Source organism: Tympanuchus pallidicinctus, unplaced genomic scaffold (genome assembly GCF_026119805.1).
Source record: "Tympanuchus pallidicinctus isolate F22 unplaced genomic scaffold, pur_lepc_1.0 scaffold11, whole genome shotgun sequence".
NCBI lineage: Eukaryota > Metazoa > Chordata > Aves > Galliformes > Phasianidae > Tympanuchus > Tympanuchus pallidicinctus.
This window is the reverse complement of record NW_026294627.1, coordinates 6056216-6083517: the sequence shown is the minus strand read 5'-3', so window position 1 is coordinate 6083517 and position 27302 is coordinate 6056216. Positions and strand designations below refer to the sequence as shown.

At 37.7% G+C, this 27302-nt stretch overlaps 1 protein-coding gene and 1 long non-coding RNA gene across 4 annotated transcripts in view; one reads left to right on the top strand and one right to left on the bottom strand.

Moving 5' to 3' along the window:
• The window catches only part of GRM5 (glutamate metabotropic receptor 5), a 242780-nt gene extending 219055 nt beyond the window's left edge, over positions 1-23725 (top strand). For 2 of the 3 annotated variants that reach the window (XM_052669479.1, XM_052669488.1), the window contains 3 exons: positions 8808-8903; positions 10463-10624; positions 16908-23725. In XM_052669479.1, the coding sequence (XP_052525439.1) occupies positions 8808-8903; positions 10463-10624; positions 16908-17730 (1081 nt within the window). In that variant the 3' untranslated portion in view covers positions 17731-23725. The remainder of the gene's footprint in view (positions 1-8807; positions 8904-10462; positions 10625-16907) is intronic. The other variant, XM_052669497.1, reaches the window with a different exon arrangement.
• On the bottom strand, positions 42-26138 carry LOC128074604 (uncharacterized). Its single transcript, XR_008203241.1, has 4 exons — positions 24778-26138; positions 17229-22829; positions 10196-10319; positions 42-3634 (listed from the first exon to the last, which is right to left on the bottom strand). It is a non-coding gene; the product is annotated as an uncharacterized LOC128074604 (long non-coding RNA).
• Between the last annotated feature and the right edge of the window lie 1164 nt (positions 26139-27302).

Here is a 27302-nt window from a genome sequence, read left to right as displayed (position 1 = left end):
TCTTACGGTTGCTATATCTGTTTTGTTACAATTCAAAATATCCTTGAATTAACCTAGAAGCTACCATTCATGGTTATAAAATATTGCAGTTAAAATACTATATCGTACACCAATATATTTTATCTCAGCATCAAAATCTCGAAGTGACTTTTTTTCCGAAGCCTGAATTGAAATTTCTCAAATAGAAGTAACAATTAAGAACCAAAAATTTCAGGCTTGAGCTAACATAAGAAGTGATCTTAGCTGTTACAGAAACATCTGAAAGATCCAACTGTTACATCTAATAATGAGGAAAACACTGAGAAGGCTGACTGGTTGAGGGACGTATCCGTAAGTCTTAGATTCGTAAAATCATTAAGGTTGGAAAAGACCACTAAGATCATCTAGTCCAACCATCAGCCCATAAATGGATAGACTGAAGTCGTGGACATCAAGTTGTAATGAAATGATTTTATAATATGTGTATGCAAACATGCAAAGGAATTCTGGCATAAATATGCAAAATAATACCTCAAGAGGGAAAGCATTCTGAGAAATGAAACAAAGTGGTTACTTGACACAGAGCAAATAATGCTGTAAAGAAGACAGGGTTGTCCCAGGGGGCCTACCAGCCTGTGACAGCAGTGTAAAAGAAAGATGGGGGGAGTTTGCTGAAAGCTGGAGCTGGCTGGCATTTAAGTATGCTGTCATTGAGAAAGATACTGATTGTGAGTTCCTGCCACTGCATATTCTATGCGGACACATTTCTTACTGTACAAGTGCCAATTTTGTCTTCATTTATATGCAGCACGAGCCATTTCTTCTACACATTTTGAATAACGATAGAAAGAATGCCACAGTTTTCCTCCAAACTCATATGAGAATCTCTGTACTTGTGCTTCAGCAGGGCAGGGGTTATGAGTTCATACTCAGCAATATTCACAGCCAAATTGCTAGATACCTCTTAGTGCAAGCAGTGCAAGTGGTTGCATTGTTTAACTCTGGAACTTTAGAGCATAACAGAGGTGATAACCTCATGATGTTGAATTCATGACAGGTATACCACAGCTCATAACAAGCTATATTAACAGTCTGTCAGCTAGGTCAGGATGGATTGCTTTCCTCTTGAAGCCCAGTGGAGCCATTCTGGCTTGTATAAAACAACTGATCAGTGAAGGCAGAAAGTTGTTTTCCAGCCTGTTGGAAAGAACAGTGATTATCTATGTCAGACAATGACCACCCTGGGTCTGTTTTGTCTTATAAGTGTAACATCCATCAAATTTTTATACTAACTTTACAGTAAAAAATCTTTTACAGTTCTCATTTTATCTTACTGAAACAAACAAAAACAAACAAACAAAAATTTTAAAGTGGAGAGAGGCAATGACGTTTTTTGAAATCTTGAAGTTTTATAGAACAGGCAAATCATTTCTTGACAACTTAATTATTTATATTAGCTCTTGGGGGAGTGGAGTGCATCTAAACAGGGGATGAGTAAACAGTGTGATTTAGGAGAACTCATGCTTAAGAAGTTGCATTACAGATATGGCGTGCACCATCTCTAAACTTTTAACAGTGACCAGCATTTAGCCATTGCTCGTCTCGGCATCATAAATCCCACTGAAAGGTGAAAAGTAAAAGTGCTACAAAAAGAGGGAAGTAAAGATTACCATGAAGCAAAAGAAGTCACTGAGAGATTATCATGTACCAAAAAAATCCCCTCTGTTAAAAATTAACTCCTATACGTGTTGTTTCAATGGGACCATGAACTACAAATTGCTCAGAGGTGTTTGGATGACTTTGTACTATAAAATTGCACAAAAAAAGTTGAGGAGTAAATCTCTTACACAATATAATGCCACTAGAGAAGGTAGCAATTGAGATGAGCGGAATGTCTGCCTCAAAGAGAATTTTTCTTATTCAGAAATGTAAGCAAAGTGATACAAGATATAAGTTGTTTGCTTCATGGCCTTGCTAAAAAATAATTTTGATGCATGCAGGAAAAAGTCTTTGATTCTTCAGGGGAAGTCATTATCCTTTTGACAGATTAGTCTACATTTATTAACTAACCAGCTCCCAAGGGAAACATTCTGAGCTATCTAAACCTAATATGCTACAAAACGTGGATTGTGAGGTTGCTGAATTGTTTAAGTCCTTCATTTTTCTCTAGATAAACTGCTCCTGGTGTTTTTTCAGACAAGCTTGATGCTGTGATTAATTAAACTTCAAATATTGTGAAATGACTGAAGAATATTTAATGTAACTTAGTGAAAGTTATTAGGTATGAAAGATTTTGATGAATTGTTGCTAAAATATTCCCTCTGTACAATGAATTTATATTCTTGACTGCCCTGATCACAATGAATTTTAATGTGTGCAGTGTTAGTGTTGTTGTTTTGAATTTTTCCCCTCAAATTTAATTAAAATAATGATTGATTGATATAAATTGTTTGGCTGCATTGACTGAGCTCATGTATTCAAGCTTAATTTTTTGATTTATTTGTATAAGACAGTGTCTCCATCATTTTGAATCAAATCCTATAGCTGAACTGTTCAAACAAATTTACATTGTAAACAGTTCCCTGTCTACTCTTGCCCAAATATGCTCTAGATGGAAAAATGCAATCTTGTTAGTGTAATACAAAAAAAAAAAAAAAAAAGGAAAGGAAAGGAAGGAACAGTAATGATGGGGCCAGCAGTTTGGTAGTAGATTTTTTAACAGTAGTGTCTATCTTTCTTACCTTGATTTTCATCCTCCAACCTGTCTCCTGAAATTGTTGTGACAAATAAATGACAACACACACTGTATCAATATTTCTCTTACCCATCACACTAAAGAGTGTCCAGACAAGCCATTCAAATTTCCTTATGTCCATTTTGTATGCATACACACATGTGTTCTGTTGTCTTTACACAACAGGATGTAAATCCTGTTGCAGACTACCATCTGGTCAGAGTAGAGATTTTTCTACCAAACCAACTTCTGCTTCTTTCCAGAGCATACTTTGATATGAACTGGCATTTTATTTATTATGAAAATTCCAGTATTAAATGTGCAGGTTGGCAGCCCTGCCTGCAATGGAGGGGCTGGAGCTGGATAATCCTTGAGGTCCATGCCAACCCAAGCCATTCTGTGATTCTATCACAAAAAGACTAAGATATCTAGTCTCCTTACAAGGTCTAGACAAGACATGACCTGGCCTACTCGTATGTAAATGCCTGTATGAATTATAATATAGCCAAGAGTCTGCTAAAATATATAAAACCAACAACACTTTAACTTTGCTGTAGTTTTGGTCATAGCATTATATGATGCAGTAATTATCCAAAGTGCTGGCAGTTTAAGACTTAGAACACAATTATACACTGCCAAAAAATTAAATCATTTTACAGTTCACAATTCAATAATGAGGTAGCAGAAAAGAGACAGTTTGAGAAACCTCTTTCTTATAAGACAACAAATTTGGAAAATGTCACATCGAAATCAAATCCAAGTCAAGACACAGCCCCATCCATCCATTTTACAAACCTAAAGAAGTTTCTAACATTTAAGACACTTCAGAGCAAACGAAATGTAACTTCCCTATTCAGTATAATGAATGAAGTGATGAATAAAGTAGTGAGACCTTCCCATGGCATCTGTAGTTGCATAAACCTGCAAAAGAAAGAACAGTAATTCAAAATAGTGAATAAGCCAGGCAGAGCAACATTTCATGTAAATAAGATGGTAATGTGCAAAAATCTTACAGCAGTCTTTGTCCAACATCATGCCTCTTTTGGAATAACGTAGATAAACACACCAGCAATATTGTGCTATGGGTCTACTCTTCTTTCCTTGATACAGTATAATGCTTTGCATAACATGCCATCAAAAAGGTAGTTTGAACCTACCAGTTGCAGTTACATATGATTGTTTAATTAAAATAAATTGTTTAAAAAAAATTGTAAAGCGAAGAAAAATAGTTTTTAAAAAAATAGACTGCAGAAACTAATTATGCATTTGCTTTAAGAGGATTTGTTTGATGGAATTTTGCTATTAGGCAAGCAATGTTTATATGCTGATTTTTTTAAAAGAAACAATTTTAAATTTCCCTACTTAATGATATATAATTTAACAATTACATAAATGGAAAAATATCCATAACTAGCTGAGACCTCTTTAAAAGTATTCAGGGCAATGGAATGCTATATCAAAATAGAATGACCAGCCTTGTATAACTAACTGATTTTCAAAACACAATATATTTGCAGTTCAAAACACTCTTTGCAGTAACAATGCTAAATATTCCTCATAGTCCATTCTTCATTCATTTATGCAGAAATCTTCATGCACATATTGCTTTAATTAGTCTAAAGGTCAGCCCCAATTCTGCTCCTATGAAATGCAAGATATTCATCATTTCTTAATATCAAGACCAAGTAATTGTGCTGGTGAAAAATACTACTTGCACATAAAATCTGACATAACAGCCTGGAAAGGTGGTCAGCTTTGAAATACCAAGCAGTTTGAGTGTTACAAGTGTACAAGTTCCAAACATAAAGCATATTGAAAAGACAAGTTCCAAGACAAGCACACTGAGTAAAAGCAATGGAGGGCAAAGAGATGATATTTCATCCATGTACTGTAAAGTTTTCTGAATCCCTTCTCCTCTCCTCTCCTCTCCTCTCCTCTCCTCTCCTCTCCTCTCCTCTCCTCTCCTCTCCTCTCCTCTCCTCTCCTCTCCTCTCCTCTCCTCTCCTCTCCTCTCCTCTCCTCTCCTCTCCTCTCCTCTCCTCTCTCTCCAGCATTAAATTCCCTTTTTACAGATTTATTTATTTTCATTTCCAAATGGAGAAAATGAGAACTTTGAGATTGAATTAATAAATGTTTCCTGTTTTGTTTACTGTTAACTTATAGGGAAATGCATGATTTGGAAATAATCTCAGATATCATTGCATTCAGTATCTCAAACAAAAAAAAACCAGAATCTTATTAACTCACAAGGGTCTCAGAAATTAGTCAGTACAATGCTGAATTTATGTCCCCAGGATTAGCCCTTGTCCCACAGTAAGATTTTTCTAAATATCCTCTGTCCTGTTAAGTGTTCTCATGGAAATGTCATTTTCACCACTCCTGCAAGGTACCAAGGCACAGTTTTGTGAAGGTACTACTCCTACTTTGCAGTAGAAAAAGCCTGCTCATCAAAGCTACTCCTTTCAGATCTGAAGAGTACCAAGTAACATTTGGTACTCAATAAATAATTAAATTTCTGCATATCAGTGTGAGGTTGCATTTGAAGTACTGAACTGAAGTGCTGGACATCTCCATGTCTTACACAACAAACTTGCTTGGCATTTCATTCAAAAACCAAAGATACCCTAAGATATATTTTATTTAGTTTAACTTCTTAGTTTTTACTGAAAAAAAAAAAATAAATAAATAAAAAATAAAAAATTAAGAGAGAGAGAGAAAAAAATCTTATGCGTAAGGGTAAAAGCCAGTTTCTAATTGCTGGGATTTATTTTCAGAGATCATATTATGTGAAAACCTACTTTTTGCTATTGGAACCGCTTGTCTTTTGTGTAATCTTTCCCAGTCAGTGTAGTGTAGATATTTTACTACCACTCACATTTACAGAGACTAGAGTACTTTTTCAATGATTTGGTTAAGTCTTTGACGAAACTATACAGAAATTTCAGATATGGCACTTTTCTCAGGTCTGGTCCTCTAACGTCCTCTAATTAACTTACGTACCACCTTATGAAATTGATCCTTTCCAAGACCCTTTCAAAGGATATGAGTGTGGAGGTGACGTAACCACTGGGTTTCAGCCTAAAGTCACTTCAGAATCACCAGGATGCCAGCACCACGCTTTACAGTGAAGACATACTCTAAAAATTTCCATATTTGAAAAGTATCAGCACTTGTTTGTAGTGGAGCCCACAACTTCAGTGGAGGTGAAATGAAAAGCAAGGATTTACAAATGAAGAAATGTAAAACTGATGTCTAAAGTATTGTAATGGATTATTATTGGTGTCATTAAGAGTGATTCTGTTCTTATTCCTCAATAGAATCTATTAATTTGGTCTATGAAAAGTCCTTTCATAGAAGTTGGAGGCAGCAAGGAAAAGATGCAATAATCCCTGAAATCTAAGCAGTTGTGTTGGTGTTTTCTTCTAGTATAGGGAAATCCCAGCACAGACATGATTTCTCCCAGCCCAAGAATGAAACAGCTTGCAGATCGTTACCCAGATGCTAAAATAATAAATGAATACAAAAACAAAGTCTGAAAAATAAACTCAGAACTTTTCAAAGCCTTCAACAGAATCGTTACACTGGCTTTTACATTACATTTGCTCTTTAGTCACACTGTGTCCTGATGCATAGTTTTCTCTCTTTTTTCCAACCAGTACACAGTCACAGAACTGATTCTAAGGAAAGAAATCTGTTTATGTCTCCTCCATTCTCCAGGTGAAATGCAAAATTATTATAATCTTAACTTTTTTTAATGGTAAATGAAAATAAAAGTTTAAGGGTTGGTTGGGTTTTGTTGTTGTTGTTAGCTTGTTTTTAATATTTTCTTTGCATATTAAATAATTTATAGCTATCCTCTGTTTTAACAGCAAAGAGGGAAAAGTATCTTGACTTTTTTGAAATACAAGACATTCTGAGGTAAATCATAACCTTTACATATTCTGAATTTTGAAAACCTTTTTTTATGCTGAACCCTTTGCCTTTCCAGTCTGATTACACTAAGAACCCTTCACAGGTTAAATGCATGTTCCACAGTTGGAGGGTTTATTAAAGCTTGTTACTTTTTTCATAATTATGTGGATGTTTAGCACTGAATGAATGGCCATGGAGTAGTTACTACTAGGGCAGTCTAAGAGTAGCGTGCTTTTTCTGATGGTTCTTTTGCTCTTGAGTGGATGGCAAAACTTGAGAGATTCATAGCAATCTCTCTGAGATCCGTTCTGCTGACTTGCAGGGCAATGAAATATATAGTGATAGCTAGGGAATGGAGCATTTTCTTTATCTGTGTCACAAGCATCCTAACCAAACGTTCTTCAGAACAAAGTTGCCAAGGAAACTTCACCTCTTTCTTTTCTTCTGATAGCTACTTTTTGGAATTCAACTTATTGTGAGCATTTAGGATCTCCAAATTCCTTCTCTTAGACTTTTTCTTCTTCTGTTTCTTGGGTACAAAGTGCCTCTTCTGGTTATCAGGTCTAAAAGTAACTGTTTTCTCTCTAAACTCTACATTCTTTGACATCTAACACCTCCATACCAACTTTATCTCATTTTCTTTTCTGTGAAATTTCCACACATTCTTCTTTCTTTTCTCCTTTTCTCTTGCTGCCCCAAATAAATTTGTATGATCCAGTTTGATTTCTTTTGTATTTTTCAGAGAATTTATCTACTCTGTAAGCCCTTCTGCTTTTTCCTCTACCCTAGGAATCGACTTTCATTTAATACACATTTGTCCTGCGTGAGCTTCATGCCTGTTTGGGAACATGGCACATACTGCCCTGTGGATTGACTTTAAACCTTTGGTAGCCAGTCTGCAAAGCTCCAGTTGTTCCTTCTTTCAGTAAGGCTATAATTTGTAAATGAAAATACTCCTCTGCACTGAGCACATCTTATTTTACTGTCTCCAATTCACTCTCAAGTTCACTAAGCTTCTTCCTCAGTTATTTATACAATCTGCACTACCTTTGAAGATCTACTATAACTGCATCCACCTTTGTGTTCACTCAAATTATTTCTCTTTTACAGAATTGTTGTCTTAGAGATATATTTTTTCTCTCTAGTTCAGGTTAAAGGACAAGCAATAAACAATCCATTTAGTCTGTCATGCAGTGTTAAAATTAACAGACTTCTCCTTCAGAATTTTCTTAGATACCAGTGATGTAACTTAGAGTAGATAGGAATGGAATATCACAAGCAAGCATTTGAGAAATGATCTGCTGCACGCATTTTGCACAAATTTTATTCAAGCATTTGAATAGATATTTCAACACACAGCACAGGAATTTTCACAATTAGGGCGTAAGTCATCACTGGGAAGAGAGCCAGTATAAGATCTCTTCAAAGCCCACATCCCATGTAGGTGTTCAGAGCTGACCAAGTCTTATCCTAGTATCCTGTCAGGGGATTAGTTAAATCCTCAAGGAATAAACTGTTTATCCGAGTAATTTTTTATCCTCTTTCCAGGTATGGTATTTAAGATGCTCACAGTACTGCACTGGGCTCTAGCGTTGGGATTGCTTCCACTTGACTTCATGTCTACGCCCCCGCCAGTCATTTTTATTGCGAATGGAAAGAAAAAGGCCCTTTCAATAAATGAACAGTGAACCCAACCAAATTTTACCCAAGTGGTCAACAATGTTGGTGCTTGCTTTGTCAAGCTGAGGAACAAGTCAAGTATTACAGATGTGGAGTGTCAGAGAAAGAGATGAAGTTAGGATTGAGAAGATGGCCACCAGTTGGTTTCTCACTGCTCCTTAATTATAGTGTTGTTTGGCTTAAACTGTTTGGCCTTCACATTTTGGTCTTACTCCCCAAATCGCTAAAGGTTACTGTGTTATTCTATAGAATTTTTTAGCTCAACCTACGTGTATATATATGAATAAATGGTGAGCACCTCTCCTGCATAGCACTGTTTGCTTGAGCATAGTCCTGCGGTTTTACGCCACTACTCCACTGCTCCCACAGCTGCTTTGCACTGTACCCCACCACTGCCACAGTAACTTTCATGTGCATGGCCCTTTGCACAGCAGCTGTCAGAGAAAGCTGAGCACACAATCACTTCTTTCTGTTTGCTCCTGTTGTTGTCGTGATTTATTAGGTACAAAGGCAGGAGACTGGCCCCGCACAAGTCGGAAATAGAGTGTTTCACCCCAAAAGGGAGTATGGGGAATGGTGGGAGAGCTACAATGACCAGGTAAGCTAACAGCAAGTGGCCTTAGGTCAGTGTGATATGTTTGTGAACAAGGGGAGCAGCCCTGGGACAGTGCCAGCCCAGATCCTCTCTGTAATTCCTGTGCATCCCATATAGTATGTCTAGAAAAAATATACATCTCTAAAATAAAACACATGGCCACTGCTGATTTCTGTGTTTCATCTAACTGGAAAAAAACAAAACAAAAAAAACCAAACCAAAACAAAACAAAAAAACAGAAAACCTGCACTGTGTTCATTTGAGTGATGCAAACCACATGTCCTGTGTGATGTTGTCATAATATGGTGCTTTGGGAAGGAGAAACTTTACACCTGACATTAACCCAGTAGGGCAGGGAAAGAGAGACAGCGCTTAAACACTGAGTGAGAAGCTCCATAGCTCCTTGGGAATAGAGGCTGCATTTTGTGTCTAATCAAAAGACTGCATAAAAATAGAAAGAAAAAAAAAAAAAAGATAAATGAAAGCATTCTAATATGAAAACGTTGGTTCTTAGTCAAAATGTCTTGTAGGAAAGTGTTAAGTTTCACAGTGGTTTTAAGGAAAGGTTTCAAAATCATTTTAAATAGAGCTCAGAACATCTTTTAGAACTTTCTCCATTGCATCTAATTTGGATATTTCTTTTTGTTTCAGACATTATATAATGCACAACATTATGTATCAATGTTATGATTTTAATTAGTATTATGAACTATATTTTTAACTGTTCCTGGGATTAACTGTCTTAATAAGGACACTTTTTAAGGTTTTTGCAACCAAGTATTTCAAACAGTTCACTTTAATTCTGTGAAATGTTTGAATATTTGAATTGTTCATCTCATGTTGAATCCAATCAGATTTCCAAATGCTGGATTCTCCCATAGGACAGAAAATCCTATGTACCACAGTTGATTAAAAATCTAAGGGTATAATTACTCTTAAAAAGCATTTTACGACTGTGTTGCACTCTACAGCAAGTTAGAAACATTTGCTTTACTATTTATTAAAAGATCCTTATCATCCCCTGTAAGGTTTTTGTAAATGCAGCCATAGAGCACAACAAGACTAAATTACACCTTTACTTTCCCCGAGTGTTGCATCACAGGTGGATTTTATCACTGCAGGAGGGTGTTCAGTGAAATACTCTCACCGTGTTGTGTCCCCTTTGGGTACTGAAATCCACTCATCTACACAAGGCTCTCAGCTATAATGCTGCTGAGCACACACCTGGGGGACTCTGCCACTTAGGTAACATCAGGAATGCTTGCTGCTGAGTGGTGCACCAAATGTATACACACCTGTTACTTCTTTGTCAGCCGGGATTCTGTTTCTTGTCTATGTGATGTCCAAATTTTTATCTTTTTCCTACATTCCATTGCATTTGGTGATAATTATTCTTCCTTTTCAAGCTATCTGGAGTTGCTATATAAGAGAATTATGAAGAGCAGAAACGTACATGTAAATGTCAAACAGCTGTATGTCGTTGTACAGTATTCAGCTCTGTTTGCCCAGCCATATATATATACACTTGAAAAACTTCTTTTTTATATTTTGTATCTTCACAGTGAAGAATCTGTTTGCATTCCAGAATGTAATCGATCTGAGTCAAGTAGAGATGAGAAAGAGGTTCCTGTTAAAGAGGATGCCCTAACAGGCAAAAAGACTGGAAACTGTGTCAGTCTAATAGTGCCACAGCAAGACTGTCAGCTGCAAGACCTACTCAAACAGTTAAGAACACCAACTGCTTCACAGAGAGTGCAATTGCATTTGATGGCTGTGTCTTGTTGTCTCCAGCCACAGTGTCCTGGCTAGTGGTCCTGTCCTATTTTGTGAGCTAAGCAGATTTGTCACTGCATAGCCTGGGAGCTTCCCAGGGAGCAAAGATGTTGCAGGAAGGGAAGTAGGTGCCATTTTTCTGTCTGTGTCTGTAAGTACCAGGCCAGTGCTGGGCGTCACTGTGATGAAGTGCTGATTCAGCCACCTGACCACCTATTTGAATTCCCTTCTGACCCAACCCATTCCGTGATATGGAAAATGAAAAGATTGTGTCATCTTTTCTCCCTTGTACTGTAAAGCTAATAAAGAAGTCCCATGATGCTGAGCGAATCCCAGTTACATCCTTTTAGCCTAAAGAGGGCTGTACAGCTTCAACTGGATAGGATTTTTCAGCTCATGTGCTCAATCCCCAATGTAATATTATTTTGATGTTCCAACCTTAGTGTGGATATTTTTCACGTTGCGGTCTAATGATCCCTATATAGATGTCTTACAGATAGCTAGGAATTTAAGATGAAAAGTAACAAAACACAATTAATGGGTACCCAGCATGATGCTTTGAAAAGCAGTTTCTGATTAAGAGAAGTTACTGCATTCTACATCACTGTTTTTTCCCACTTCAGTTTTAGGAGATTGTCACAGAATCCCAGAAGTATTTCCTTCAGATACCAACACTTCAATTTCCCCCATTCTATCCAGGCACTGCTGAAAGCTCTCAGTGTTGGTGTCACTGGTGGCTGTGCTAGGAGGTTGTTGGCAAAGTTTCTGTCTGTCAGCAGTCCCTTTCATCCTCATAGATTAAAGTCATTCTTGCAAATGCCAGCTGTGATTTCCATAGGGTAAGGAGGTGATGACTGATTACACTCCAGGGAGTAATATTAGTAAATGCCCTTGCTGTTGTTAATAGAAAAGCAATTGCTTTTGTTTGCAATGTAATTGCAAAAGATGTTTACTTATGGAACTCAGATCAGGACAAAATGAGTTTTTACCCTGAATCATTCCTCCTTTGTGTTTTACTGTTATTTATCTCCAGAGAACAAATAGTATGGGAATAACTTAAGCTAAATGATCCAAGTAATATTTCTGCATGGCAAAACCGTCTTACACCCAGGGAAACAATTGTATAGGCATGTAGAGATTTCCTCTAAAGCTATTTATAATAAAAAAGGAAACACTATAAATCGCTATTGTGTTAGAACAGAACTAGTTTATCTACCTTACATTTCTGCACTCAGTTTCAGCCATTTATCTTCCTTTCTTTGGAAGTTGGACTAGATGCCCTTTAAAGGTCCTTCCAACTAAAACCACTCTGGCTCAATGACAGGTTGGATGGGTCCCAGGCAGCCTGAGCTGGTGGGCAGCAATCAGCCCATGGCAGGGGCTTTAAGGTCCCTTCCCATCCAAACCATTCTAAGATTTCAGTAAATCCTTCTTAGACAGAGTAATTGTATCATTGAGTCCTTAATAAGGTTTCATCAGAGAACTCGAGAAGGACTATGGCTTCTTCTTACTGCAAGTATTTATTTCCAATAACAAGACTTCTCCTTGCCAGAAAGCTGCACGGACTAAGTACAGTAGTTTATCCTCCTTATCTCTGCCAGATGCTTCTGCAGAAAAGGCATAGAATAATGTAGTTCTTAATAAACCATCTTGCTCTGCACCATATTGAAGTTATACCTTTTCTACCTCAGCTTCATAAAAAACAAGACATTGCTTCAAGTTGGAATGCAACACTTTACTTCAGCCATTGAAATATCTAAGCACAACATTGCTAGCAAATTTAGCTCAAAAAATTAGACCAATGAATGTTCTGAAACATGAACTTTAACCTTTGGACTTATAAGGAAAATAATTTTAACTAATTATTTATCATATTAATGTCAGCATAGGTTCCATTCTGGTCGTACAGGTCTCCACAGAGTTTTTGACCAGTATCTTTTGACTAGCTGCACCTATTCAAATCTGGAATCAGATACTAACATTTCTTATACAACAGAGAATAAATTTTCCCTTATATTTTTGTTTTAAACTCTGTTGACTCCCTTTGTATTCTAGTTTCCACTGATGGAAAATCTGTAGATATGCTTTCTAAGCTCACTCAGACCATACTAAATTCCATAACTGATTTGGCTATTTCATTTAAACTTATTTAAAAGAGAATAAGTGACTTATTTTCAAATTACCTACTGTTTCAGTAGTTATCCAAATGCCAGTTACTGGGAACTCTTCATCAGAATTAATCTTAACAGCTTCATGTAATTAATAAGAATGGCAGATTTATTAGAATATCAGGTTTTTCAGCTGCTGTGACTGTCAGTTCCTCTTTCTGATTCCCATCCCTGGAGGCATTCAAGGCCAGGCTGGACGTGGCTCTGCGCAGCCTGGTCTGATGGTTGGCGACCCTGCACATAGCAGGGGGGTTGAAACTAGATGGTCATTGTGGTCCTTTTCAACCCAGGCCATTCTGTGATACTATGGTCCCTTTCTTCTGCATTTTGCAGGGGTTAAAAAATGCAGTTGCTGTAATGGCAGCTGGCTAAAGAAACCCTGGTGGCAGAGCTGTGCACAGTCTCACAATCACATCACAGGGCAATAAGTCTGAAACAAAATTTAAAAACAAAGGAAAAAAGCAATCTATTCCAGATGGATAGGAAAATAAGAAGAAGAAAAGAAAATAAACAAATATATAAGAGAGGAACATTTTTCTTATCACCTCAGGGGATAAGAAGCAGTTAATATCCCTTATGAATACACAACAGAGCCCTAAAACATAAATGACTATGAAAGGAAGGGAGGAAATGAGAAAGAGTACTAATTGTTATTCTGTCAGCAGTGTACAACTACAGAGGAAATATCTGGAATATTTGAAAGCTCTCATTTATACCACTTTCTTCTACGTGCTATACTGTGGTAGGTCTGGCAAGCTGAAAAAAAAGCTTAGCTACCAAAATCAAAGCAGCTTTTAGTCAAGAGACAGGAAAAATAATGACTATGTCTAGTTCTGAGGAAATCCCTCTTTTACATAAAACAGCCTAATTAACCCATTGTGAAGGCAATGAAAAAATACACCACACAAAAGATATTACTATATATATATATATGTTGCCAACGTTTTGGTTTGGAAATTGTATCACCAATTGGAGTTTGCTTATCTCCAGATTTGGCTTGACCTCTGCTCTGCTCCAGGGTTGTGCCAACAGGAAGGACAGAGCAGAGAAATACGTCCTGTATTCAGCCAGACTTAGCAGTGGAATTCTTTTGTGAGCATGAGAGTGTAATTCTGCTGTTTTCAGCTGAGGGAGATAAAATCTCTTTACAAGAAACCTCTAAATATTTACTGATATATAATTTCCCATCTCTCAAAGGGACATGGAACAGCTGGTCATAATAAATGTAAACACTTTGTTGTGATATTCCATTAGCAGGCATCAAAGTCTATGTCCCTAATGTACCTTTATACCTCTGTTTTTAATTTGTGTGCATTGCAGTGGTTTTCAGTTGAGAGAGTAACAGCATGCAGCTAAAGCAGAATCTCAAAGTACTGCCCCTGAAATTTACCTCTAACCCAGCCAATATATGAAGACAAATGATGCTCCTTTCACACAGCTGATAAATGATCACATGCCTTACTTGAGTGCTGATGTGTAATAAATAGTTTAGCATGATGAATGGGATGATACATTTATAATTCCGATTATTTTTGGGCAAACTGATGGAATTTTAACCACTGGTTTCAATGTTTCAATTTTTATGGATAAATTGCTGTTTGCTCCCTATTTAGGTTTCCTTTTTTCTTTCTTTTTTTTTTCTTTTTTTTTTTAATATCAAGGAATTTGCAATGAATAGTGGTCAAATCTTTCAGGCTTTTGTCCAAAATTTACATCAAACAACCTTTAGGTCTCCTTTAGGGCCCCAGGCTCTCTTTTAGAGCCCCATACACAGCTTGATTACATTTGGGCACAGCACAGAGCCAGTAAACGTATGCATAAATCAAGACTGTCTCAAAATCAAACTGGGATTAAGGGGATTGGTAACAGCTTTTCTATTGAATATGTAACTGTTAGCTGGATGTATCCCTTAATATCATCCTTTTCCCTTCCCCAGGCTCCTCAGACTCATATCACACTTCCTCCACATTTCTCCAGATAAGGGAGGGAGGAGTGTGTTCCTTTCACAACCTCTTACAATCTGACTTTCAGGTAACTGAAAATGCTTACAAGGCTTTAGTGCTCATGAGCACACCTGGAGCCATAGGGTTTGAACTTCCTTACTGAGCCACTCTCTGAACTTCGGAGGAGAGCTAGAATATTCTGCTTGTGGGAAGCGGTGCAAAGCCAAGTGCAACTTTCTCTGAGCAAGTGTTTCTATCAACACCTTCTGCATGTTAATAGAATTTACTTTGTCCCTATGGCAGACAGGTCTGTCACAAACCCCTCTGAGCTCTGAGATCTGAGCTCAGCAGGAGAAGAGGCCCCACCAAGCAGAACACCCAGGATCAGAACTAGGCTCTCTTCTGCTAGGTCAAGGTAAGAGGGCCAGATGTCCCAGCCTCCTGGTCCAGCTCACTCTCTGCAGGATGTGAAGGGAAGTTCCACCATCATCATGCCAGAAAAAGAGGCAAGACCTCATTTCCCAAAGGAAGCTCAGTTCTAAGCATAGCCAAGGAGCTGTGGCTCTCAAATGGCTCTTGGCACTTACAGAGTACCTGCTAGTAAGAGAAGCACACAGTCCTCAGAGGCATCAGCTTTCCTCTGAAAGACATAAGTCCCAGCTGCCATTCAGCTCAGAATCACATCTATAAGGATGCAAAGAGTTGAAGTGCTCAGTGCTATAGGATAAATTTTGCTTTTCCCCCTTGCTCTGATTGAGGTACAGCAAAACGAGTGTCTCAATGAACAAGCCATCAGCTGTTTTCTGTCTGGCATTTTAGGGGTAACTCATCTCTCAGTCTAGCCTGTCTTAAAATATCTCTGGTTTACATTGTCTTCATCTGCTGGACTTTGTCATGCTACTTTTGAAGGGAAAAGAATGTGTTGTGTTACATGATCCATTGTAATTCCATGCAGTGTAAAACAAAAAGATTTTGTTTACTATCAGCACACATCTTTTTTAGATGCCTGGAAGAACTATCAAACTGATAGAATGTGGCAAGCATCCACATGAAGGCTGATATAAAGTCATCTGTGTTGAATAAACTGTGTGTCTTGCAAAACTGTTTCACAGCAGGCTAACATGTATGAGTGTTTCTCTTTCAGGCTGAAAAAGCAAACGAACTGATTTGTGACACTTCATCAACATCTCCAATGTGCTCATATTTCCAAAAAATCTAAAATGGCTGTTGCAAATATTTTAGAAATCAAAGTAAAGTGTTTAAAGTTCTGTTGTGTTGTATATATAAAGCATGTTTATCTGTATGTGGAGGTTATGTTTTTCTTGTAGACATCATTTCAGTGTCATTGCCTATTTCAGCTAAGAAATATTGTTAATGGTCTTTCTTAATCCCACGAACTATAGGTTAATGTATGTACAATCAACAGCTCATCAGCCTAAAGAATACACAAAAAGAAAGGAGCTATTGCATACTGCGCTTTTATAGATGCTGCAACTGGCTTTGTTCCATGAGAACTTTCCTTAATCAGTAAGAGTAGAAAAATAAACAACTTTGACAAAAAGCGAGGCACGATGATCTGAAGAGAAATGACACTAAGAGGATTAATTTAGAGGAGCATGGACCAAAATGCTTATTGTTGTCTCCAAGTCCAGGTCTCACACCTATTCTCTTCAAGCATTTACTTCTTCCTCACTCTTCCACTCATTCCTCAGTCCCATAGTCCCCCTGATGTCACCAATCCAACAGAAGGGAAACCATCAAGTTGCTCACTCCCCTACACCACCTATGCCCCCTGGGTCAGATACTGCCTATGCCCCAAGGGCAGCAACAGAGGAGACAGCAGTGGCCATCAGCTATCACAGTTTGATGCACAAGTGGCCTGTGCAATCAGTGAATCCACTCTGCTTGTTTACCTAGAATTCTAGGTATAAATCTTGGATGTAGATATACTGCATGGCCAGACATACATAGGTATAGATTAGATATAGATATATGATGACTAAATTACACTCAGCTATATAATGAATATAAGATCTAAGATGACACATATCCATGATATAGGTTCAGTGATTATGTTTTTAACTTTGATGCAAGTTACCATCTTACCTCATTTCCATTTACAGCTCTAATGGGAAATCAGTTTCCTGGGCCCAGAACGAGAAAAGCAGCAGAGGGGCGCACCTTTGGCAGCGGTTGTCAATCCACATCAACAAAAAAGAAAACCCCAATCAAACTGCAGTGATCAAGCCTTTTTCTAAAAGCACAGATAGTAGCCGACATAGTAGCAGCGCTACATTTCCTGAGACCAGTGCCAAAACGCTTTACGACGTTTCAGAAGCAGAAGAGCAATACCCAGCTCAGTACCGACCGCAGACTCCCTCGCCTATCAGCACCGTGAGCCACAGAACTGCCTCCGTTAGCCGAACAGAAGATGATGCCCCTACCTTCCAGTCCGAGCCTCCGCAGCGAAGTAGCTCCTCGCAAGGCTCCCTCATGGAGCAGATCAGTAGCGTGGTTACTCGTTTTACAGCCAACATCAGCGAGCTGAACTCTATGATGCTTTCAACAGCCACTCCAGGGACAATGGTGGCCACTCCTCTCTGCTCTTCATACCTGATCCCACGAGAAATCCAGCTCCCCACAACAATGACCACGTTTGCAGAAATCCAGCCACTTCCTTCCATTGAAGTCAATGGCGCTTCCCAGTCAGCTAGGAAACAATCAAATGGCAGCGTCAAAGAAGGCACTGCAGAGACCCCATCAGCAAAGCAAGACCTTGAGGAGCTGGTAGCTTTAACTCCTCCTTCTCCTTTTAGAGACTCCATCGACTCTGGAAGTGCATCTCCCAGCTCTCCGGTTTCCGAATCAGCTCTCTGTATCCCATCTTCCCCAAAGTATGACACACTCCTCATCAGAGATTACACTCAAAGTTCTTCTTCGCTGTGAATGTAGTTCAAGACAACTTTGGATCTCGATGACTACAAGCAAGTAGTGGGGGGACAGCCAAGACTTCAAGATCTCCAGTGTTTACGCAGATAGAGTGAGGGGCATTGGGTCATCTTGTGAGAAACAGAGGAAGAAGTGGAGTTGCTTGATCAGTGGAAACATCAGATTAATGATGATGTTCTAAAATGACTCTTGGCAGATTATCGTGGCCTTAAAAAAACATGGGCTTTTCAAAAACACTGAATCTATTTTTGAGGGCTTATAAGGAGTCTGTTAAATCAGTTACATACCAAGTGCTTTGCTTTAGTATTACAACGAACTGTGTGTACAATATGTGAATGGGGGGGGAACAAGATTGTAAACAACTGTACAGTGGTTTGTTTGTTTACTCTGATTCCTTACCCAGAAGTGAACCTTGATCTTTTATCAAGAATAGAAGACCAAACATTGAATGTACATTTTCTAAGAGACTCAAATCTAGGACCAACCTATCAAGTTTTCTTTTTTTTTCTATGAAGATCTCAAAAAGCAGCAATGTATGTTCAATAACTATCAAACTTTTTGCTGAAGCGTATTGTGTCTGTGATACGTTACACATGGATAACACTAAGCTGAGGCTTTGCAGTGAGTGACTGCGATACGGAGGGCTTTACAAGTGACTTCTCAACCTACACATTTGTTTATGAAATTCTCTTCTACCAGTATATAAAAAAAATCAATTTGTTAACATTGGATTCACCTTCACAGCAACAAAACCCAAGGAAGATTTCCTGACTATTTCACCATGATGCCAACTAATAATGAAGTAGCAAAAAAATATTTTCTGGAGTACTGTTTTGTAATTCCCTTATCAGGGCAAGTTGTTGAGGTGAATATTCTCTTTCTAGCAGCACTACCAAGCTATATCATAGCTGCATTCCCTACTGAAATTAACACATTTTTATGGGTGTTCTTATGCTAACATTGCCAGTTATAACACTTATTCGGGCTCCCTTAGTCTTTGCTCGCAAGGAACAGGTAAACACTGTAAGGATTTTCTCCATGTTTTTGAATGACAGTATTCTAAGTGATCAATCTGTATTATGATGAATGCTAACTGTCAATGGAAAGGTTGTCATAATCATAATTTCTATGTAGAGAAAAAAACTGTAAAAATCTGCTTAGAGGTGGTTTAGCTACTCTTTAATAAGCAACAATTTTAACTTTATTTAGCTGCCGATGCCTTGCAGCTATGAACTGTGACAAAGAAAAAAAAAAGACTTTCAAAGCAATACAGAGTAAAGGTTAAAGCAGAGAAGGCCTAATGAGATATGAGCGAACAGTGTTTCTTAGCAACTCACAGAAGAGCAAGGGGATTACTGGTATTTTTTCCTATATCAAGGTAATACAGTTTAGTGCACTTCATACTGTCATGGCACTTTTGAATAAAGGCAAGGAAGGGATTTACAGTTTGAATAGAAGTTAAATAATTTTTTAATAGGTGTAGTTACGTAGAGCACATAAGTCAGGCCCTAAACGCACACTGTGTTGGCTCTCTCCTTTGTGACAGCTGTCCTTGGGTGCCAAACTTTTATTGGTTTGTTTTATTTTATTTAAGGATAGTATGAAGTGACGAGTGATGTACTTCAGTTCGAAGTTGAGTTGATACAGCCTTATAAGAAGACAGCTTAATGGAAGAGTCTTAAAAACAGGCTTCTGTGCTTGATTTTCAAAAAGCTTAGATTTTATTTCTTCAAAAATAATTAATATTTTGTAATAAAAATCCATACCCCTTTTCTCTCCTCCATGCCCCAAATAACAAACATTTTATTTTAGAAAAGAAAGCATACTGCGTGATTCACGTACTTTAGCAAAGAGCATTTTTTGTTCCCTTTATTAATTTCACCATTATGCTGCACTGCAATTTGCTTTTAAACAGCATTAAAAAAAGAGTGTAGATGAGCAAAACCAGGCTCACAACTCGCAGAGATGCCCTAAGAACCCTGTACACCCTTGTGCAAGTTGGTGTTATCCAATATCAAGTGTATGGGCATGTTTATTTTACCAGTTACAGTCACTTACTAGCTGTGCCTGTAGCATGATCAGGCAGGTCACAACTCAGCTCTATTCCAGGAGATACACCAAGCTATGATTGTAGGTCCTTCTTTCTTACATATAGTTCTTGCCTACTCTCAAAACTGGTTAGCACAGACTCAGTTCTATGAAGCAGTAAGGTTTCCAGACAGGAGCTTGCTGTTACCTTCCTGGTTCATAGTACTAGCATGTCTCATCCTTTACTAGATGCACATGTCTTCAGGAGAAAGCATCTTCTTTCACAGGCTACAATCCACATTTCAGGAAAGGGCATGTCCAATCAGCCTATGGCACAAGTATTCTTACTCAGCGAGTTTAGACCACTTAAATATTGTTCTTGGAAGATTTATATAATAATGTATGTTTCCCATTGGTGCAATATTGTTTTGATATGTGTGGAGTGTGATGAGACAAATGTGAATGTCAAAGGGATTCTATTACTATACATTCTCTTATACTTTAAGCTATTGACCAACATCATTATTAGATCCTCCTCTAACATGAACTTTCTTCAGCATTACAGGTACTCATTTCTGTACTCTTATGTTGGTTGATGCATATTAATGTACACCTGCTAAAATCTGTGAGCTTCATTGCACTGTGAAATAATGAACAGTAGAAATATCTTAAAATGAGTAGAAAGGAATGAGAAACTGTCAAAGCATGACTCAGCATAAACATACCTCATCTACTCCCAAATTGCAGTTCTGCACAATGCTGACCACAGCTATTGCTCAGATTCTTGAAGACTTTTGTCTATATTGCCAAGATGATATATTCATGCACTTGTGTGTGCAAACACACATACACAAAACACTTAATTTAACATCTGTTTTTGGAGGCTAAAACTACAATGTTAAACTATCCAACACTTGCTTATTTTCACTTTGGAAGGAGTCATGCATCCTCTGTGTGCATCATCCAGAACAAAACTTTTAATGGCAAAAAGAACCCAGGACGAGACCTGCTGCAATAGTACCTCTCAGTTATCAGCCTATCTTCAGCAGAAGTTAGGTCAGCATTAGCAAGATATAAAGAAGGCAGAATATATTTTAATTGTACAGGCTGGAATGTGACAACATTACGTTACAAGGTTTTTGGGTGACAGAGAGAACTCTTCTGTAATGACCATAGTAGTAATAAGCCTCATGGGGGATTTGCCAGACTGGAAAGTCCTGTAAAAGAAACCAGAGGGCTTGATACGAGAAAGAAGAATGTTATGGGATATTATAATTTCATTAAGCTGTTTATATGCTATTCTCCTTTACAGACATTAAGATATAACTGCAGTTTTTCAGCCATAAGAGCAAAGGTTACCATTGCAAACACTTTCCAGTACCAAATGTCTTGAAATTGTATATAATGGTTTAGTTCTGCCAGAAAGGATATCAAGAGGTTGCATCCATTGTCATTCTTGACCACAGGGATCTCAGGAGATCTTGTTTCTTTTGTGCTTGAGGCTAACCCTGAAGATTAAAGGTGTAAGCATTTTTGGAAGCTATGCTTTCGAAATAAAGTGAATCACTCTGGCAGGCTCATTGTGAAGAAGTGCTAGCAATACTGTAAAAGAACAATATTTTTCAATTAGCTCTGAAGAATGATTACATTAATTTGGATATGTGCTTCCTTGTACTTCTCTCTGAACATTTGGTGCCTAAATCAATACAAATACTTCAGACTAGAGATTCTTAGATCATGGTCTAAAAAGCACTTCTTGATGTTTCATGGGAGTCTGGTTGGTCACAAAATGCTGTTTTCTTCTTTTGATTCTCAGCTACGAAACTAAACTAAAAGTTAACTGGTCATTAAAAAATATGTGTTAAAACTTTTAAAATAAAAAATAAATAGCTTGTTTGGATTTTATTCAGTTTCTGCATTTGGAAAAGGAAAAATTTGTGATTAAAAAAAAAAAGTGGGAGAATCTCCAGAAAGACTTAATAGAAAGGACAGTCCACGATTGAGATTCTGGATAGCAGTGGAGTTCACTTGGAAATGTATTATTTAGAGAGCCAAAAAAACAGAAAAAAGCCAGAAAAACAGCATAATTGTGAGTGTAAATTCTGTAGAAGAAAGTGTACAGCTTTGCTGCTCTATTTAATAAATCATTCCTGAGTTGAGATAAGAAAAACATGAAAGGGATAGACAGAAAATGTTGGGTTCAAAGTCAGAGCTGACCCAGAACAGAACTTTGGTGTCTAAAGTCAGGATTTCTGAAGAATTTAATACCTCCTTTCAAAAGGAACTCAGTTCACTCAGGCAACCAACACTGTGTCTCTGCAGATGATCAGAGTTGCCCTCATCTTGACACATCAAAATATCTTAGCGTATAACTCAACTGGAAATCCAGAAAACAGTGGTTCCTAAATTTGAATCCCTGTATATGCCATAAGTATACAGAACTTACAGCATGTATGTCAAGAGGATCACACTCTCTATAGAGGAGAAATAATCTTTTGTTTTGAGGCTGTCAGTGCTGTTACACTGCTGTTTTTACAGTAGCCTTGATGTTAGAGCACTTGAGCAGAAGGTCCAAACTTCAGACCGTTCCACTGCCAGGTGGGATTGAAATCTTCCTACTAGCAGGAAAGTGCTGTAATGACTGTGTACTGGAGCACCTTCATCTCACTATGGTAACTTTAGGTTCAAGAATAACATTCAGGAATCTCAAGGTGCAAAAGGAAGTGTTACTCTTCACCTGTATGAGATATTTGATATAGTTGAGATGACAATTTAAAATTAAATAGTTTTAATATCCTGTAAGCAGGAATTGGGTGACTATTTCAGCTACAAAGAAGTGGAGCCAACATTTCTTCTGAGCTATATATTGGCTCAAAAAATCCTTAAATACTTCACTGGAAAGTGCTTTAGTGATAGGAAGGGAGGATATGCCCTTCCTTACCTCTGCGTCTGCAACCATCTTGTCTTCCGCCCGAAGTTCTGAGCTCCTCCATGCAAAGGGAGATTCTGAATCTTCCTCAACAAGTGAAGGAATTAAGCTTGGTTTTTCTGCTTCTTCCCTGAAATTGCTGGAGGGGAAAAAAAAAAAAAAAGAAAGAAAAAAAAAAAAGAAGAAGAAGAAAAAAAAGGAACTCATTTGGTTTTCCTCCAGCCACCTTTTACAAGGGCAACCCACTTTTGAAACAAAATGCAGAAATGCATTTCCCTACTGGCTTGAAACTAATTTCAGACATCCATTCCCTTGTCACATTGTTTTCCTGAGTGCCAAGCTCTTCTTACCAATTTCACAATAAGCTTAGACTTGAACAAAGAGCCAGAGCCAGATACTATACAAAAAATCAGGTATCATACTGTGTAACTTTAAGTGCAGAAGTCATTTGCTGGCACTTGCCCTTAACCTACTGAGGTCAGTGGAATCACTCCAGATTTATACCAGAAAATATAAGCTTGACAGTGGCCAACCATGTCTAGATCTTGGCTGTTTGCTTCAGCATAGAATGATAAAGACAGATTTTTCTCCCCATTTCCTTCAGCAGATGTATTTTGTTAGGCTAATTCCTGAAGCAGCTTGCTAAGCTTGGCGAATGGTACCTTCCCAACCGTTCCTCTTTATCAGTACTACTGTAGCAGGTATCCCAGAAGGAGAACTGCTCTTTGACTAAATCTCTTAAGGGATGTGAGATAACATGCCCCCCCAAAAAAGAAACAGATCACAAATATTTATAAGGTTTCATGCATCTCATCAACTAAGTCAATACTCTCCATGATCCAGAAAATCACTCATTTCAGCGTGCACTGCAATTATTAAATACTTCAGCTGAATTATCTAAATTCACATTTTTTGCTATAGTTTGTTTTTATAACCTCTGTTCAAATCTCTGCAATGCCACTTACAAATTTATACTGTGAACAGAAAAAAAGATACAGCCCGGTGAAGCATAAAGGTAAGTAAAAAGTTCATCAAGGTGACGAATTGGTGCATATGGTTGGCTTTGTCTTATCTCAGTAATGACAGTACAAACAAACAAGAATCATTAAGTCACTCTGATCTGCCAAATGGGAACAAATATACTATGTATATTACATGTACTATTAGGATTATATGGCAGCTGCTGGTGGTATTTGTAATTAGAAATCTATATAGAATATAGATGTTTTAGAGAGACGGTGCCAATTCTAAAAGATTTGTGTGGGCTACAAGTGCTTGTAATTATTATTATTTTTTAATTTGCTAATAACTTATGAACAACTGGTTTCAAACATTCTGTGAGCATTTGTTCTTTTTTATGTTGTTGCTGCTTATACTATTAAAAAATAGAGAATGTAAAGTTATTATTTTGATGTGAACTGAAAATGATTTTTCATAAAATATAACATTTTTATCAGCTTTGGTTCTGCTTTCTACCTGTACAAATGTAATTTATTTTAGCATTGAAAAAATACATTTGCCTGTTTCTCAATTGTCTACATCATGTTATAGTTGGTGTTTATATGTAGAGTCAGGTACTTTTTGAACAGTATTAAAAAAATCCTGTGATATGACATAATTCTTGATTTTTTTTTCCTCTGAAATGCTTATAGCTCTGTTTTCAATGCATTTCTTCTGCAAACCAGATGTGCTTAAATACAAGATCCTGAATAATGTTTCTCATTCTGTAGATTTAAAGGATTAGCTTTGCCTCCGTAAGTAACAGATATGTAATGTTCCAGCATAGTTGGACCTTTTCTCTTTCAAAATAAGTGCAGTCCCATTGATGAGGCATAAATGGATTTTCAAACCAGGAGGAAATAGTAAAATAGTATAGTCTAGAATAACACATAAACGCACAAAAAGTTGCTCTGTCAAGAATTCCTACCACAAACGTAACTTTTTTAGTTGTTGTAAGAAATCACGTTACTTCTACAGGGGACACATTCTATTCTGAATTACAGACAGAACACCTGAGAAATTTTCTATGTTCGTTAATAGTTTGGTTTCTAGTGCTCTGTTGCTGCCACTAGAAATCAATGCCTTACCTCAAGTCTTTCTGCCTTCTGATTCCAGAATGGGTTTTGTTTAGCCTTCTCTGCTAAAGGAAAAACAAATAAACAGACAAACAGACAGACAAAACTATTTCTAATCAGAAATAATCTTCATCCCATTCCACAGTCTGGTCTTATTTACACTATCATGAATCTGAGATAATTGCACTACCTACAGTAAAGCAGCAAAATGTAATCTGCAGCCCTCGGACAAAAAAACCATCATACTTTTTTTTTCCTAAATACATTTCCAGAAATACTGCTGAAAGTTTTTGTTTTCTGTAGAAGAATTAAGGAAAATAATTTTATGATCCCAAGCAATCCCAAGCACAGATACTGGTTGGATGGAGAATGGCTTGAGAGTCATTTGGAGATGTTGATTGATGAAAGACTCAACACGAGTTGTCAATGTGTGCTTGAAACCTAGAAGGCCAACTGTATCTTGGGCTGCATCAAGAGAAGTGTGAGCAGCAGGTCGAGGGAGGAGATTCTGCCCCTCTGCTCTGCTCTCGTGAGACCCCAGCTAGAGTGCTGTGTCCATTTCTGGAGTCTGCAACACAAGGAGATAGAGCTGTTGGAGCAGGTCCAGAGGAAGGCCATGAAGATGACCAGAGGGCTGGAGCACCTCTCCTGTGAGGACAGGCTGAGAGAGCTGGGACTACTCAGTCTGGAGAAGAGAAGGCTCCGGAGGGAACCTGTAGTGGCCTTCCAGTATCTGAAGAGGCCAAAAGGAAAGCTGGGGAGGGACTTTTTATAAAGGCAGGTACCTACAGGACAAGGGGAAATGGTTTTAAACTGGAAGAGGATAAATTTAGACTACATATTAGGAAGAAATTCTTTACTGTGAGGGTGATGACACACTGCAACAGGTTGCCCAGAGAGACTGTTATTACTCCCTTCCTGGAAGCATTCAAAGTCTGGCTGGATGGGGCTGTGAACAACCTGGTCTAGAGGGAGGTGTCCCTGCCTTGCAAGAGATTGGAAGTAGATGGTCTTACAAGTCCCTTCCAACCCAAACCATTCTATAATACAGTGGAAAGTAAATGGAAGTATCCATCTTCAGCTAAAAACAATATGAATTCACATTGTTTCCTTGAATCACACAAAAGTTCAAATACCAAAATACTCTCATTACAGTGAAACACACTGCTTTAGATGAATAATGTTTTAGCAAAAGAAACAGAACTATTATATTGCACTTTGGAGACAAGGATTTTGAAAACAACATATACTTGTTTGCCTCACTGAAATATGACATTGCAGAACTTTATTTTTCTTTTAAGCATTTTCTGGAGCAGAGGATCAAATTCTTTTTGTTCAGAAAAAATAATCATTTCTGTTACACATATGGAATACTAAGATAAACTGACATAATAAAAACAACAGCAGTTGAGGTTAGGAGAAAGCACAGTGATAGCCCAGTTTTAACAAGAGGCATGTGACTCCACTGAATTAAAAAATCCAAATTGTAGATGAGAATTCATGACTGATCAAAGCTATAGAGAAGTCCCATCTGCAGCAAATATCTACAGAAATAAAGGGTAGTTCATGTGGCAAGGACAACCTGAATTCAGTCCAAAAAGGTGAGCATCTCTTGTACCATGCAGCAGAACTTTGTCTGTAGCTTTGCTAGAGCAGGCTGAATGCCAATGGAAAGGATAGAAAATACGTAGGACTGGATAGAAAAGGCCAACTCCTCTGTGATGGTTTACATGAAAGGATAGGACTTATCTTTTGCTCTATTATTCCTTAGTTTGCTGATGACAGCCCACGGGATAGTGACTTTCTAATTCCTTAGTTATCTCTTCACTACCCCAAGAAGACAACAAATTCACAACATGGTAACAGAAGAGACTCAATCATCTGATACTGCATTAATAGCAGTTGTTTTCAAAATAGATTGGGAGATACAAGCAATGAGTCAACATAGGGTGAGAGGGAATGTGCAGTCAACTGAAAGAAGCAAATCACCCCATGTTTTATTAACCGAGGGGGAAAAAAAAGAGAATGAAATTACAGCAATATTAATTCTGAATAATCTCACTGAAAATACTAGTGATGAAAATGAATTAGGCATATATGTACGTAACAGATCAGAGGCTGAGGGTGTGTTCAGAGTGACCTGCAGTATATCTGCTGTATTTATTTTCTATACAATATTTCCATGGAAGCAGTTTGCCAAAGAATGTGCAACTTTCGTTAATTCGTATTTGTTCTCTCAGCCTCTATCATTACCAGCATTCATCTTCTGAATATTTCTTGCCTTTGAATTTTCCTCATAAACCTATCTACCAAAAAAAACCAAAAAAACAAAAACAGTATATATTCAATTGATAACCTAAAAATTTTACTTTTTGTTTTTAATTGATCCTTGGAAATTTTCCATTAGTACTGCCAGTACTGGTTATTTTTACCTAAACGAGACCCAGAAAAACAAATCCCAGTACTAATTAAACCAATGGGAATTCAGCCATGGAGTTACTTTCCCCATAAGTAAGTCCAAAATTTATTATTAGCAC